The 15563-nt window shown below is 42.7% G+C and overlaps 1 protein-coding gene and 1 long non-coding RNA gene across 3 annotated transcripts in view; one reads left to right on the top strand and one right to left on the bottom strand.

Annotated features, from left to right (window-relative positions):
- The window catches only part of LOC26531212 (uncharacterized), a 252619-nt gene that overhangs the window by 71410 nt on the left and 165646 nt on the right, over window positions 1–15563 (top strand). The window lies entirely within an intron of this gene.
- Window positions 1–15563, bottom strand: part of LOC6631151 (cytotoxic granule associated RNA binding protein TIA1) — an 86035-nt gene that overhangs the window by 34540 nt on the left and 35932 nt on the right. For both annotated transcript variants that reach the window (XM_032438997.2, XM_002054469.4), the window contains exon 3: window positions 1381–1468. In XM_032438997.2, the coding sequence (XP_032294888.1) occupies window positions 1381–1468 (88 nt within the window). The remainder of the gene's footprint in view (window positions 1–1380; window positions 1469–15563) is intronic.

Below are 15563 nucleotides of genomic sequence, written 5' to 3'. Positions count from 1 at the left end.
AACTTTTGTAGCTGCCGTTTGCAAAATCTCAAAGAAATTAGCGCATACAACTTGCGGGCCTGGTTCAGGTGCACAGGGGGCGTGGCACGGTGTGGCACAGCGCGGCCCGGCAGCTGCTCATTAATTAAGAAAGTGGCAAATGAAAAGCCAGCAAAACACGCTTCAAATTAAGGGGCTTCCCAGTGTGACGAAAGCGCTGCCAGTGCCAAAGACTCGTTTGCCAGTGACCTGTGGGCGGCAGGCGGCTGTAGGCGTGGCATGAGTCCTTTCGTTCAACGAATAAATCAGATTTTTATTTGCTTTCACTTGCTCTGCTCTAATATTATGTTCGCCCCATTTTCTGGGGTGCATTTGGCTCGCTTTGTTTGCTGCCGCGTCGCCGCTTGCGGTTTTCATCTCGCCAGCATTGGGGCCACTGCATTTTGTTGTTGTTGGCTCAAACATAAAAGTCGAAAATTAAATTATTAATTTATTGCCCGTTGCTCGAAGCCCCGACACAGCTCCGCTTGCCATGGCTGGGTCTTCATTTTATGCCTTTCGACCAAAAATAAAAAAAAAAATAAACAAAAAGAAAAAGAAAAAGGAGAACAGAAAAAAATGCCAAAATAACCTGCCCGTTGCTGTGGCGCCACATTCTGTGGCCTTCCACAGTTCTGGCCCCCATGGCTTGCTAATTATTCATAAATAAAGCGTGCATAGGCTGCGGTCGCTGCCTCTGCTGTTGCTACTGGGGAATAGCTTCGACCGGGCCACGTCATTTGGCTCTTGTTTATTTATTTAATAATTTGCACAAGTGCCGCAAAATGTTCTTTGATTGAAGTTAATGCGCCCGGCCAAATTCAATTCGTTGCTGCTGTCGCAATAACCAAACGGCCAAACTGGCCTGTTGGCCTACTTACATCCACCAAACGCCGTCGCAATGAAAAAGCAATTAACAGCGGTAAATGCCGATAGAAATATAAAATTAATTCCATGTTTATCAAATAAACAGGGCTTACATCCAACCCATTTACCCCAGTTTTTGCTTCTTTTCCGATATACTTTGTGGCCAATGAAATATTCCCAACTTTTTGCAATCGACATGGTTTGATATTATCCATATCTGAATGGATGGTTGTGAATGTTATTTTAAAGAAAATTATTTTAACATGTCGAGCTTATAATTTTCAGATATCCTTGTTAAGTCTGCTCAAACATATTTATCTCAATTGGGTTTTATATTAAGGGTTCAGCATATAATTCTGTGTTAGTTCTTATTCTAATTTCTCAAAGTCATTTCGAAGTGACCAAGTCAAGTGAAACATTCTTTCGAAAGTATTATCTATCGCCTTGCCACACGATGTTAAATGAGAGTTATTGTATTAGAAGATTTAAACTTACGATATTTCTCCGAATGGCGTGAATGCATCTTTCAGCTGTTGCGTTTCAATTTCAGCACTCAAATCGCCCACAAAGATGTGAAATTGTTCTGCAATGACAAAAGAGACAAAATACAAAGGCAATTAAAAGGAGAACGCTCACAAGTTGAACTAAAACTAATTAAACGGCTGGCAACCAAAACTCATCAGCTCAAGCCTAAGGGTAAAACACTTGACGCACACTTAAGAGGCCCACATGAGAATCCTCGGCAACAGTTGCTGCCTGATAGTTGCCAGTTGCCAGTTGCCAGTTGCCAGTTGCCAGAAATCGCTACCTGCAATTGTGCATGCACTGTCTGGGTTGGTTTTGGATCTCGACTCGTGGCTGATTTTGGGCCTTACATTACCAAATGGCGCTTGTCAGGCTGCTTGCTGCCCTTCCAACGTCGCCTGCAACCGTACATCCGAACGTCCGGCTTAGTTGCGTTGTCTACTCGTTTGGCAAGCGGCATTTCTGGTCGACACTTCAGAAGAGATGCTGTTGCTTCGGCTACTCTAGACAAACCAGCTGGCAGCCACAGATACAGGAATATATACTCCTACGTCCAACAAGAGCTGTCGCTTCGGTTACAACGTGCCAACAGCGGGTGGACTGTTGGCTGGCGCAGGTGGGCCGGCAAAGTGTGGCGACGTGTCATGTTTGTATGCAGGAGCTCGCAGATGTAACAATTCTCTCTTCTATCTCAGCTGGTCCACTCGTCTCCTGTGTTGTTCTTGTTGCCGGCTTTTCGGCCCGCATCCGTGCCAAAATGACATAGTTTCGTATTACAAGGAAATTGCACTTGAATGTGTCAGTCAGCGGTAGCGACAGCGGCAAGTGTATGAATGTAATGGTGGGCGTGGCACTCATTTCTGTGTGCTGCACTGTGAACATGAGCAATGGAAACAGCGCTGACAAATATGCCAAAAAACGTACTTCCCCCATGGGCCATGAGTTGACCAGGAGGCAGCAGCTCCCACGGCATTGATGTCCCCACCCTTGCCTTCTCCTTTTGCAATTCGGTTTTTCGTGTCTGCAGCTGGGTTTCTCCACGTTTAAGCTGCGCGTTGTCCCGTGGCTCGGCACGCGCTCGTTCATTTGTCCGGCTAAACGGCAGGAAGTTGTGCTAAGCGTCATTTCCGTTGTTTTGAGTGATTGCAATTGAGATACGGTTTTTGTGGTTTCTTTTTGGGTGGAAACTCTGACACTTTGCACAAGTGGTTTGGTCTGAATTCCGCTGTCCTCCGATGCCATGTTTTAAAATCTGTGCAACTTAACGCCTTACGATAATTCAGAGGGATGATTAAAGGCTACTTAAACTTAATGACTTATTGTAGTAGCTCATACCTTGTTTGGCTAAAAAAGACTGCATTCATCTTAAAGATAGATAAGAAATCCCAATATATAAATGCCTTAACGCATTTTGGATCAAACTTTGTGTTTGCATATTTATCTTCATTTAATCGTATACAAACTGCACATGCATAGTTGCTCAATTCATTTTCTGCAATCTCAGTATCTCCAACATTCCCTCTGCAACTAAATCTGTATCAACCGACAAATTTATTGCCCTGAGGCAGATAAACTGCAGCTGAAAACTCGTAACACGCCCCACAACAACAAGCTCGACCATAAACAACCGGCCATAAACTCCGAAACGTATTCAAACAGCAGCGAATTTTTTTCGCAGAATTTAGTCAATTGGTCAGCCGAAAACAATTTAATCAGCGCTGCCCAAAAATATAAAGGATTTGGTCATGATATGATATCTGATATGTTGGCCAATTAAGTTCCAGTACATAAAACTGTATTAAAGCTGCGTTCACTGACCTATGCTTCCTTCTATTTACGAGGACTATATGGGAACAACAATTAATCGCTTGCAATCTGGAAAACGCATTGCGTACATTTTAAGGGAGATAGGTGGGGCACATAAAAGTCAGGCCAACCTTCAAAACAGGGCATAAAGCTAAACAAAGCAAGGCGAAGTGAATTCGCAGCCAAACACCAACAATTTGAAAATGACCGAACATCAAAGCAGGAGCGGGGAGAGTGACTGTGGAGTAGGAAATGTAATTCAACATAAAAATATCGTAAATCTTAAATTAGAAATTTCTCACATTAAAAACTTGGAAATTGCATTTAGCCGCTGCTCCTGCTGCTGCCTTTGGTTGTTTGCGCGGCTTTCGCCTGGCCCATTCATGAAATCCTCGGCAAACAGCAAACGAACCAAAATCCCAACAAAATTCCCAAAAGCGAAGGCATTGAGGGCGTGGCCGCTGCGGGTCTGCATAAAGTCCATTGACGCACATTTTTAATGAGTTGGACATAAAAAAGTTTTAGCTTTTTGAAAAGCTGGTGTTGAAATGAAGCCAACGAAATACTGATGCACACACATACACACACACACACACACACACACACACACACACACACACACACACACACACACACACACACAAACAGGCACACACACCCAAAGACAAACACCAGTGCTTTTGCAGCCTGCTGGGCATTGCCTCTGTTACCATTCCCGCTGCTTTCCTCATCCTTGTCTGCTGTTTTATTGCATAATCGTGAGTCAATCAGCGACCTGGGACCAACACAGTATGATGGGCAGAGTGGGAGGGGGAGAGCGGGCCAAATAGATAGAAATGTAGTGTGTGAGCAATAAGGAGGAGAACGACCTTCATCAATGCAACTCAGCTAATAAATACGTGCTGCAGTCTGCCCTCTGGGATTTGATGGGCAGTGGGCGTGCCTCTCGGCGTCCATTTTTATATTAAATGAAAGTATGGCGCTTTCGGCTTAGCTTTAATTTGGGCTCTGCAAAATTGGGCAAATTGTCGCCTGCAATTGAATTGCGAACATCATCAAATTACACATACGCCCCGTGCCCCGTGTTTGTGAGTATCCATCGAATCGTTGTCATAATTTGCTTTAATTTGGCTGCCATTATCCCTTTTTGGCCATTGCGCATTGCGGTTAGCCAGACAGTTTGCGAGATGACGTCTGTAAGAGGCTGTTGTGCCTCCATTTTGGCATTTAATTAATCATAGCATTTATAGGACTCAACATCATTTGTGAGTCAAACATTTATAAATTGAATTATTTTTACAAGCGCTTAACTGGAATTGTATTATTTTACAAGAGCAGCTGCATTCAAACCTTGTGGATATTTACCAAAAATAACAAGAGCCTGTCGAAGTTGTATAAGGGTACAGGCTGCACTTGGTATGCATAAATTTTGCGGCAAGTGTTTACCTTCATTTGGACGCAGTCAGTGTAAAGTGAACTCAAGTGAAGCATGTGGTAATAGAATGTTGTGGTAGCCCCTATAGCCTCCACGATTCTCCTCCACGCTTTCTGTGCTGGGGCATATATTTTGGCATATGTCCAACGCGCGAACTGAAACCGGAGTGACTACAAATGCGGTTGAAATGTACGCGAAGCGGCAAACCGCAAAAGTAGCTGAACAAACACAAATGTGCCAGGCCAAATCGTTGGCAAAAAAAAAAAAAAACTAAAACGCACACACTTATACACTTTACCGAGTGGGCAACAAATACTAAAGCACATACCAAAGCCAAATGTGATGGACATGTGTGTGAGTGTGTGTGTGTGTGTGGGCGGCCTGCTCCTACTATGTAAAAAGCCTGTATATTGGTATGAGTGGTGGCAACAAATGCAAACACAAATACAAATATAAACACAGATGCTAACTAACCACACCAATTGCCCATGTGTATATGCCACTCACCGAGTCCTGGCTGCAATACAAACACATGCAAAGCAGGATTACAACGTGGGCGCCATTTGATGTATTTTCAACGGAAATTATGTTACACTGCCACTTGTACCTCCTTATACCAACACCAACCCTGACACTAGCAACAACAACAGCAAGTACTATAAAAGCAGCGGCTATCAGTGTCCATTGTTAGTCCAAGTGCCTCGTCCCCAGAATAACCTCACAGCATCGTCCAAAATAACAATGGCACTGATAAAAAGGATAAAAGCATAAGTGGGCAGAAGTCCTGACTGGAATTGCTGTACATTTTTCATATGAACACTCGACTGTAAAATGCATTGCCTCTTGAATTAAATCAACAACAACTCATGCTGAAAATACTCAGTATGAAGCTCATGCTTAACAACAACAACAACAACAACAAGTGGAAAGTGCTTCCAAAATATATTCAACATTATGTTTTGCCATTGGCAACACGATGGCACATCACTAGCCAGTTTTGCCTGTTATTGTTGTCGAAGTGGCCTTAAGATACGTCCTTATTGCAGTTTTTGGAATGCCCCAAGCGACGTGAGCCTTGCAACAGGCTTACAGCGTGTGGTAAATTGAATAAAAAGATTATATACAGTTAATTTACTTTTCCTATAAGATATTACGAAAACAAGAAGGCAAAGAATCAAGACACTTGCAAAATCTTAATTCCCGATCGATTGTTCCATTGAAATTGTATAAGCAAATCGTCCAAATATTGGCATATATCTACAGCGATCCGACTGCAAGGGTTCTACCAATGCTTAAACATATAGAATTGCGAGAACCTTGATAAAAGCGTTTCTTCTGACCTTGCTATACAAGCATAAATATTTCAAACTCATTTTATGAGTAGAAAAAATTTATTTCTTTCTATTTATTGCTGTTTCTATTTAACAAAATTTGTTGTCATACCTATTATATTATTTGATGTCATTTATATTCTATTCGATTTAAGTTCGACTGTTCGAAAATGAATGCTGAAAATGGGTCATGGGCGTACTGTTGTGCAAGGTCTGAGGCATGCCTATCCAAAATATAATATGTAATTTGTGTATGTAGGAATCTTCGAGCCAGGCACAGGGCTCCTCCAGTGTAATGCCTTTTAGTTGCCATTAAGAGTGTAGCGCAAAGAAAAGTAAAAGCTAAAAGCTAAACGAACAACAGCCAACGGATTGATGCACATGAAGCCCGCGACCTCAAAGCGCGTTATTTGTTGTAAAAAGTATTACTCGCTCACACACACACGCAGGCGGAAAAAAAAAACTAATAAGCTTTTGTGCAATTGCCAGCAGTCGCGGTCTTTTCCTGCCAACCAGATGAAAGCTAATTCCAACACATGGCACAAAAGGTGGCAAAAACTGACGAGATATGTGCGTGTGTGTGTGTGAATATGCAAACGTCGAATGCTGTGCGCAGCACAATGCAGCAAGAGCAACAACAGCGACAACAATAAAATCAAAAGGATTTCAGCAGCCGCAAATGCACACAGCGTATAACATTTAGCCCGCGGCAAGAATAGCTGGCAGGCGGTACAAGGCCGGGTGCCGGGTGCCGGGTAGCCTGGGGGGTGTGGCTGTGGTGTGGGCGGTGCATTAACACACGGGCCAATAAGTATGCAATGCACTGTGACATTTTTAACGCCGCCAACAAAGGCAGCAGCAACAACAATACCAACCAGCTAACCAAAGCACCAGCTGCTTGGCCCCACTGCCACGCAGCCGCCCCCATCTCGAGCTCCGGCCCAGGCCGCCACCATGACCGTGTTTGGTCTGATGCTGACGCCGTCTGTTGCGCAGGAAAGCACGATTACAACGAGTCAAAAGCACCTCACACACGACACACACAGGAGGACCAGCAAGGTGCAGCAGTGGCAACTGTCGAAGCGGCGGGGCGGGACGTCATGTGTCTTTGGCGCGTAAACGTGTCGTTATTTGCGGGGTGACAAAATTAGATTTAAATATGGCGCACCCACAGGCCTTCCGTTATGCTGTAGCTGCTAGCGAAATGTCAGCGCATGTCCTGTTGATGAAACTGAGCTGTCGTCCTGGCTGTACGCTGTCGTTAGATGACATATATATCAAATGGCTGTTCTGGCTTTGAGGCACTCTTTCAGTAGTTGAGCTGATTTAATTGGCATTAAACGGATAATTTGAATGCAACCTGCATATTATAATAGTCAGCTCAGAAATTTGTTTTTTAGCGCTCACTGTATACTGAGCTTTTATTGAACCAACATAACAAAAAACAGTTTGGAGCTGATGCTAAATGTAATTGGAAAAACTCTATCAATCGTTTCGAGGATATAAGTGGATTCCACGAACCTTCCAGCTCCCTGCTTCGTTCTGGCAAAACAAAATCAATTCGATTTCATATTTACGCTTATGTGAAAAGTTTTTCAATGAAAGTCTTAAAAGCACCCTACGCTGAATAATGGACTGAATCTAGAAGAGCGCCTTAAAATTCGATCTTCTATTTCTTAAATTGGATTGGAAGGGTCGAATACCTACTTTGAGTTTAATAGGTCTAAGAAGTAGATAATTTTCCTGCTTGGAGACGATAATTTCGGAAGAGCCCTTTACTCTTTTTCTATTCAGATATTCGACTTACTACTCGTACGAATATTTTATATTCAATCTCTTACTCAAAATAAAAACATATATGTGAGCAAGGCGAAAGAGCAGCTATCCGTCAGATCTTGTTTTTATTTTATGCCAAACCATAAACAGGTTATTTCTGGCATAATATTAAATATGAAAATAAAAATTGCTTATATTTAGCAAATATTCTTATATAAAAATATATAAAATGTTGATTCGGGTGAACATCTTATTTGTCAGGTTTTACACCTATTTCTTCAATGTGCGCCCATTGTAATCAGCGTCAGCGCTGCTGCTGCCTTCATCATTATGAAACGTAAAACGAAAGCGATTTGCAGTAATGCCAACACTTTGCCACCCAAGCATTCGCAGCGCCCCCCTCTATCCACTCCGTGACATTGTTGTTAAATGAAGAAAGTATTTTTCAAATGCGAATTTCCGTTATGCGCATCGCGTTGAGCATGAAGACATTTTTGACTATTGTCTGCCGCGCGGCAATACGAACAGCAGAAAGCTCAAAACAGCAACAAAGTCTGTGCGAAACTATTGCCAATGACAACGACAACGACAGCGACAACGACAACGACAAGGACAACAAGGACGACAGCGATGAGGAAGACGTTGATGATAGCAAGCGCTTCCGCTTTTGTTGTTGTGTTGCTTTTGCTGTTGTGGTTGTTGCTGTTGTCGGTGCTCTGTGTGCACGACACACAAAACATTGAATGACATTATCCTTTATTGCTTATCCCATTCTTTGCGCTCTACACTCCATGCTCGGTGCTCTGTGCTCGGTGCTTGCTGCTCTGGGTTTCGTCGACAGCTGCGCTCTGCACATTGGCACGCAAATGGCAGAAGCAGAACATGAACCCAGTCGGTTTGGTCTGGAAGAGCGAAAGTCATAAAGGGCAACGCGGCGTATGCGTAATATTAACTATGACACTGTCGAGTTCGCGAATCGGGTGCAGTCTCCTGGACCGGGTGAAGGATGGCCGGGAGTTACGCGGCCAGCCGCATTGTGTCCGCCAGCGCAAACTTTTTCATTTCCCCGCGGAAAAATTTTCAAAAATTTCATTTCACAATGTCCAAAGAAAAACTTTGCGCCAAAAGACATAGAAACTAGTTAGAGTTGGATGAGTGGAAAGGGGTGGATGGCGAGGTCAACAAAGCTGAAAGTCGTGTCGTTCTTGGGCTAGTTGGGTGCTCTCTCCTTTTTCTATCTTCCCCTCCCCCACGGTACTTACACACACTCATACATATACACACACACACACACACACAAACACAACCACACACACACTGAATGAGACAGAGGCAAACGCATTTCAGCGAAATAAAGTATTCAAATAAAATATGCTAAAATCTTTGAAGTACTTCAAATAGCAAAAAAAGAAAAAGAAACAAACTGAAACGAAAAGCGAAAAGAAAATAAAAAAAAAGTGGAAAATGAAAATGGCACACAGTCGAAAAGTTTTGCGTTCCGTTGAGTTCGAGTTCGAGTAAAATGCCAAAAGCCAGCAAAACGCGCATAAAACCATAGAGAGGAATAAAGAAATTGCTGGCAACGGCTGAGAAAAGGAAAAAAAAAAAAAAAGAAAACGAAAAATGAAAAAGAAAAAGAAAAGACAAGCAAAAGCGAACCAAAAAGTAAATATCGTTTATGTTGTCATAACGCGCTATGCCCAGCAGCCACAGCCGGCCCACCCTTCGACCATTCGGCGCCTTATCATTTGAATTTCTCGACGTGTTTGTCGAGCTGAAGCTGAGGCGATAAAGATGCGATAAAGTGAGAACAAGTTTGCGAGATGCCTGAGACAAACTTTTGACCGAATTTTGCATTTTACGAGCCAGTCCCGCCCGATTCCTGACGGACGTTGTTCGCCAAGCAAAATTGCCAATTTGTGTAAATTATTAGTTCAAGTGGTTCTAGAACTAAATCGGATATCGCATTGTTACGATGGGGGCATGGTTGGCCGGTCTGCCGAATTCGTTTTGTGCGGTCGCTTTGGAACAATCTCTTCCGTTGCTGGGGAAATGTCCAATTTAATATAAATAATTTAATTTGATTATTCGCAGCGTGTCTCATCTGATTGCATGCATATGTGAGCGTGTGCTGGTGTGAGTGGGCGCTTGTCATGTCCACTTTTAGCATACTTAATTACGCAGAAATATTGCAGCAAAGTTTCAATGCGAAAAAGTTGAGGAGCAGCCAACAAAAACAACATACACCAAATTGTATTAAAAATTCATATTTGCCTAAATTTGTTTTCAAAAGCTGTAAAAAAGAGAGGGAATGCGAGTGTGAGAGTGAGTGAGAGGGTGAGAGACGGAGTGGGAAACAAAAGGGTGCTCTAGCCTGGTCACACATATGTAAAATGTACAGCTGCTAGATTTAATTTGACTGCAAATAATATATAAGGCATTCCATCTACATTTCTTTGTATATGTATATGTGTGTGAGTGTGTGTGTGTGTGTGTTGCGTGTATGCGAGTTTTGTGTGTGTTTGTCTTGTGTGCTATTGTTAGCTTTTCACTGCTGTTGCCTGCTGCTCGGCTGCTGGGAAACTCAAACACGCAACACTTTTGTGTTGGCCTAGAAAATTGTTAACCAAATTTTCTGGCTTGCCCGCCAGGCGACAAAATTTATCCATGTTAAATAATATATGAAAATTTTACATATTACAGCAGCAGCGCCAGCGACAGCAGCAGAAGCATATAGCAGCCAAAACAAAAACATTTCCAGCTCTCACAGGCAGGGCTTTTCAATTGCGATCTGTGCGCATTTCACAAAATGCAGCCAACTTTTAGGCGCAAAATTGCCACTGATTATGATATTTGCAGTTGGTGTGTGTTTGCGTATGTATGTTAATTCAGCTGCATGTGTGATGTGCAAATGATGACTATATTTACATTGTGCCGCAAGCAGCTTAGCCCATATTACGACCATTTTTATTCGCTGACAGCGGCTGCTATTTTAATTATTATTGTTATCACAGCGGCAGTTGTAGTTATTGTTCATTATGTTACTGCTGCTTTATAATGTTTTTTTTTTTTTTTGTTTGTTTTTATACTCATATAATAGTTTTGTTTTCATTGCATGCTAGTCAATTTTCAAGTTTTTTTTAAATACTGTTACCCCTTTGAATATGTTGTAATAAATTCCCACAATTTAGCTGCTTCGGTGGGATAATATATCCCGACTTTACAATGACAGTTAAGTTCATTCGCTAGCATCTGCCTAGGCTTTGTATTTCATTTGCGTCTGCCCACAGCTGCACCTGTATCATATTGCAGCCCCTGATATGCGTATATGTGGGTCTATTGAAGTGCATACATGGCGCACTCCGTTTTTGTTCGTTGCACAATGAATCCAAACTCGCAGAAGACAGTCAGACCCGGTGTTGTCTGTGTTTTTATTGGCAATTTGTGCTTTGATTGTTGACTTCATAAACGTGGCCATCACATGCTATGAGCACTGGTGGCTTATAGCCGGTCTTTGTCTTCTGGTCTGCAAATTAACAGCGAGCCATGCTGTGCTGTTACCATGTGCACTGTCTGGTCAAAGCGACCTCTCAGATTTTAATGTCTAAAGGGGCCGCGTTGATTTCATAAGGACACGGCGCACAGTCAACGCAACAACGTTCGATTTGTTTGCACAAAAGAGAGGCAGAAGACATGCTACAAAAACAAAAATGCGAAAGCAATGGCAAAAGTATCAGCAAAAACAGCATTGCAGCAAACGAGGCCAATGATGAGAGCAAGGCTTTGGCAAGGCAACTGCACGAATTTTTGCAAAAGTATTTCGAGTCAATTAGGAGGCTAGGATATTGAATTCAATGACAAGAATAGCAATAAAGTGTGCACACACATAACTACACGAACACATATGCATGACAGCGAGCAACGGGTCGCATACGCAACATTCGCATATTTTGCATATGGTCTGCTATATTTTTGTCTTAAGCTCGGTCTTTCTCGCCTTCTCTCCCCCTCTTTTTCTATCTCTCCTTCTCTCTCTGTCTCTTTTTCTCTCTCTGTTTCTCTTTTTATCTCTCTCTTTATCCCTCTCTCACTCTCTCTTTATCTCTATCCCTGTCTTCTGCTTGTATACGCTTGATGTGTATTGCCCCTTGAACTTCTGCATTGCATACACATACACACACATTCTGTATCGAGCAAGCCACATTTATTGATGTCTCAATTTCCTTTTGGCAAATCACCTATTAGGAATCGACAAGCAGCTTCTGGCTGGTTGCTGTTGTTGTTGTTGCAGCTCTTTGATGGCTTTGTTGGTTCTTACAACTGCTGTTGCAATTCGTACAAATTTGGCTGGCAAATAAAGCGCTTGGTAAGAGCTGCAATGTAAAAATTACCCTTCACTTGGTAATGGCTTACAATTTGTTTGGCTCCTGCCGTTGCCAGTTTGGCATTGCAAGACTGCAAGAGCGTGTGTGTGAGTGTATGCCAAGCTTTTCGATTGGGTTCTAGGTGAGCCCTTTATAAGGAACCAATATCAATACGAGCTGCATTCACCGAATGCAGACCTCGGTGTGCTAGTTGTATAAGATTTTATGCCTCATTTCAGTTAGTATAACTGTTCAGTTGGATAGTTCGCTGATGGCTGTTTGATTATGGTATTATGCCTGGCCACACCCATAGAGGCTGTACAGGCCCAAGCTGGAGCTGCAGGCAATATGCCACAAATTTCAATCAAACGTGCTAGCCAAAAGTTCCCACACAAGTTTTAAGCCAGGTAACTTAAGCGCGCTTCGCAAACTTCATCCACCCCCCACGTCCTTTTATCATCACAGGGCTTCGATGTTAACAAACTTTTGCATTAAGACATTAGCGCAAAGTTTTTTCCTGTTGCTACTTTTTCTCTTACCTCTTACGGTTGCAGCTGCAACAATTTCTCAACAACTAATTTCTTATTTGTTTGGCTCTAGAGCAGCAAGTATACCATACAATATAACACACACACACACAACCACAGGCTGGCCAGTAAATGGAGTTCTCCATTTTCATTTCGCTGGTAGCGGTTTTTATTGCGACCAGCATGTTGCACATGAAAGTTTTTGGCCATTTCCATTCGTTTCGGTTCGAATAGGAGCTTCAAATCGTCTGAGTCGTCCGGCCATGTTGTTTAATGATGCTCTGAAATTAACTCTTCAGATACATATGTGCCAGCCAAGTGGCCGATTGCTTTGCCCGATTTTCCTGCAGGCAGCCAACCCTCCGATAATACACAACACCGTATTTTGCCATTATATGCACTTTAACTGCGACCTACGAGCGCTATAACCTTGACATTTTCAAACAGGTTATAAAACACTCGCTTTTCGCTGCAGCGCCCATCCCCCTCTGACACCTCATCCCTTTGACGCTGTGGGTACGCGTTAATGGCGGACAACCAGCACCATCTGCGTTCCACTGGCCACCACGGGTGCTCTGTGGTGGGCTGGTATGGGTGTATGTGTTATGGTTATGGTCATGACGATGGAAGGAGTGCGGGGGGTTGGCTAGCTGACTGGCTGGCCATGCAACGGCGCTACGCGCTACGCAATTTCCGTTTCCGGTTGCTGCTTGTCGCAGCGCAGCCAACAGACAACTGCAGGAGCCAGCCGCTCCGAAAATAGCGCATCCCTGCCTCTGACTCAGCCCATGCAGTCTCCCCGGCTGCCATTTGGCGCGCAAACAAACCGTTAACACTTTGCTGTAGCTGGCTTAGCCCGTCCACCGCCCTTATTCGCGCAACTGCAACTGCAACTTTGTGGCACTTGTTATGTTGTTGCTGCAATTCTTGTGTGCGTATTTATTTTGTTTCTGTGGCTGTGGCTGCTACTGCTGCTGCTGCTGTTGCTGCCTTTGACGCGACTGCAGGTAGTAAATTTTCATTAAATGTGCATTTTTGTACAAGTTTTTGAATTAAACTTTTTGACTTGGCCATAGCTCAGCTGCTTTGGGCAGTGGACGTGGCTGGTATCCTGCGGTGCCGTTTGCCATTTGCCGCTGCCTCTTTGGCTTATAATTTTGCAATCTTGTTCAAGAGCTTTAGAGCTGGAGATTGGTAAAGAAAGGGGAGAGAAAAGTTAGCCCAGCGCTTGTGTTGAAAATGAAAACAAGTTCATTTTTGAAAGCGTTATTATTTTGTCAGTTGCAACGTTTTCCCCAAAGAAGCACATTTAATCAGCTCTCCTTTCTCGCTCTCGATTTAACTCTCCAACTATCTCTTTCTTTGTCGCCATGCGGCACGTAAATTATGTTACATTTTAATTTTTTGGGTTTTTTTTTTTTTTAATCTATGCAGCAAATTTGTTAAGCTTTCGCTTTCACTTCCAGCCAAGTGACATTATTTTAGCAAATGTTATAATTTCACACAGCTACCCACTTTGTGCGCCTGTCTCTGGCATAGAGTCATAAAAATCTTAGTACCGGGTCAGCAAAGTGGGTCGCTTGACCAGGCTTGCTAGGCAAGCGTTGCTATATGCATGAATATATGTGTATATATACAGACATATTTATGTATATATAGAGCTGATGCTATTATTTTTAGCATATGACCGAAACATGCAAAAGATTTCTTGGCTGCAGCCAGCTGAACACAATGCAGCGCCTTAGTTTGACATTGAAAAATGTGAAAATTATGCAGCAAACATTAAAGAAACTATGTAAATTGGATGCTGCTGCTCATGCAGCTACTGCTGGTTGTGTTGCTTGCACTATTGTGTAAGGTAGAGAAGTGAGCGACGGGGTTAGCCGGGGTCATCAAATTTTATTCGGCCAAAAAGTTTGGGCCACGTCTAATGGTTTTAATTAAGCGACTCGTCGCGAGAATTGCATGTCATGCATGAAATTCATTAGGCTTTGCCGAGGCTGTTTAGTGTCTACCCATTCCCTGCTGCTTTCCATTCCCTTGTTCGACCCCCTTTTGATATACTTATACATACTTGCTGGCATTTTCTTAAGCAAAACTTTGCTGGCAACTAAAACCAAACTTGACATAGTTCTGGCCAAAAATTGCAGCTACAAACTTACTTAATTTCTGCCAACTGCACTTACCCAGCGCGCCAACTGTCGCCCCGTCTCTAAGTGGAGGGGATGAGCTGGCTATAAATGGGCGTGGCACACATGCCGCACTTATTTGCATAGTTATTCATGTTTTGCTTGGGCTGCGTTTGGGTCCGTGGCCGGGGCCGGTGCCAGGAGTATGTGAAGATCCACTCACTCTGACACTATTTCTACAGGCAAATAAATACTTTGGCCTGAAAACTAAAGCAGAAGACTATTCGGTGGTTGAAGGTAGCAGCATATAGATAGAATAAAGGGGTGTGCGTGTATGGTCGGCATAGTCTCTTATTTATCTTTGACACTTGCTAATTTTTGTCTCACTTCCTAAGTTGTTTAGCAACCAAATATTAAAATTACACTTGTCAAAATCGGCTGATGGAAAAAATAAAATAAATGTGTACTAATTTGAAACTAAATTAAACAAGGAATAATTGTAATGACAAAAATTACAATACAAGCTTTCCCATCAAAAGCTGCACTGGGATTCCATTCTCGTCCTTTTCACTATATGGCCCTTCTTTAAATCTTACTCGTATTCGTCTTCCATTCATTTACATATTTAGTTCAGATATATATCTCTATATGAGGGGTATTTGAGCGATTTGCAGGAAACGGTTGTATGTAAGTTTAAGCTTACAGTCCTCATTTTCAAAATGCTTAAGACATATTTTAAAATATAAGTTGAGGTCAAGTTGGGAAAATTCAATTTTCCACGGGCG

The sequence above is a fragment of the Drosophila virilis genome, chromosome 2, assembly GCF_030788295.1.
Source record: "Drosophila virilis strain 15010-1051.87 chromosome 2, Dvir_AGI_RSII-ME, whole genome shotgun sequence".
Classification (NCBI taxonomy): Eukaryota; Metazoa; Arthropoda; class Insecta; order Diptera; family Drosophilidae; genus Drosophila; species Drosophila virilis.
This window is presented reverse-complemented; position numbering and strand designations above follow the sequence as displayed.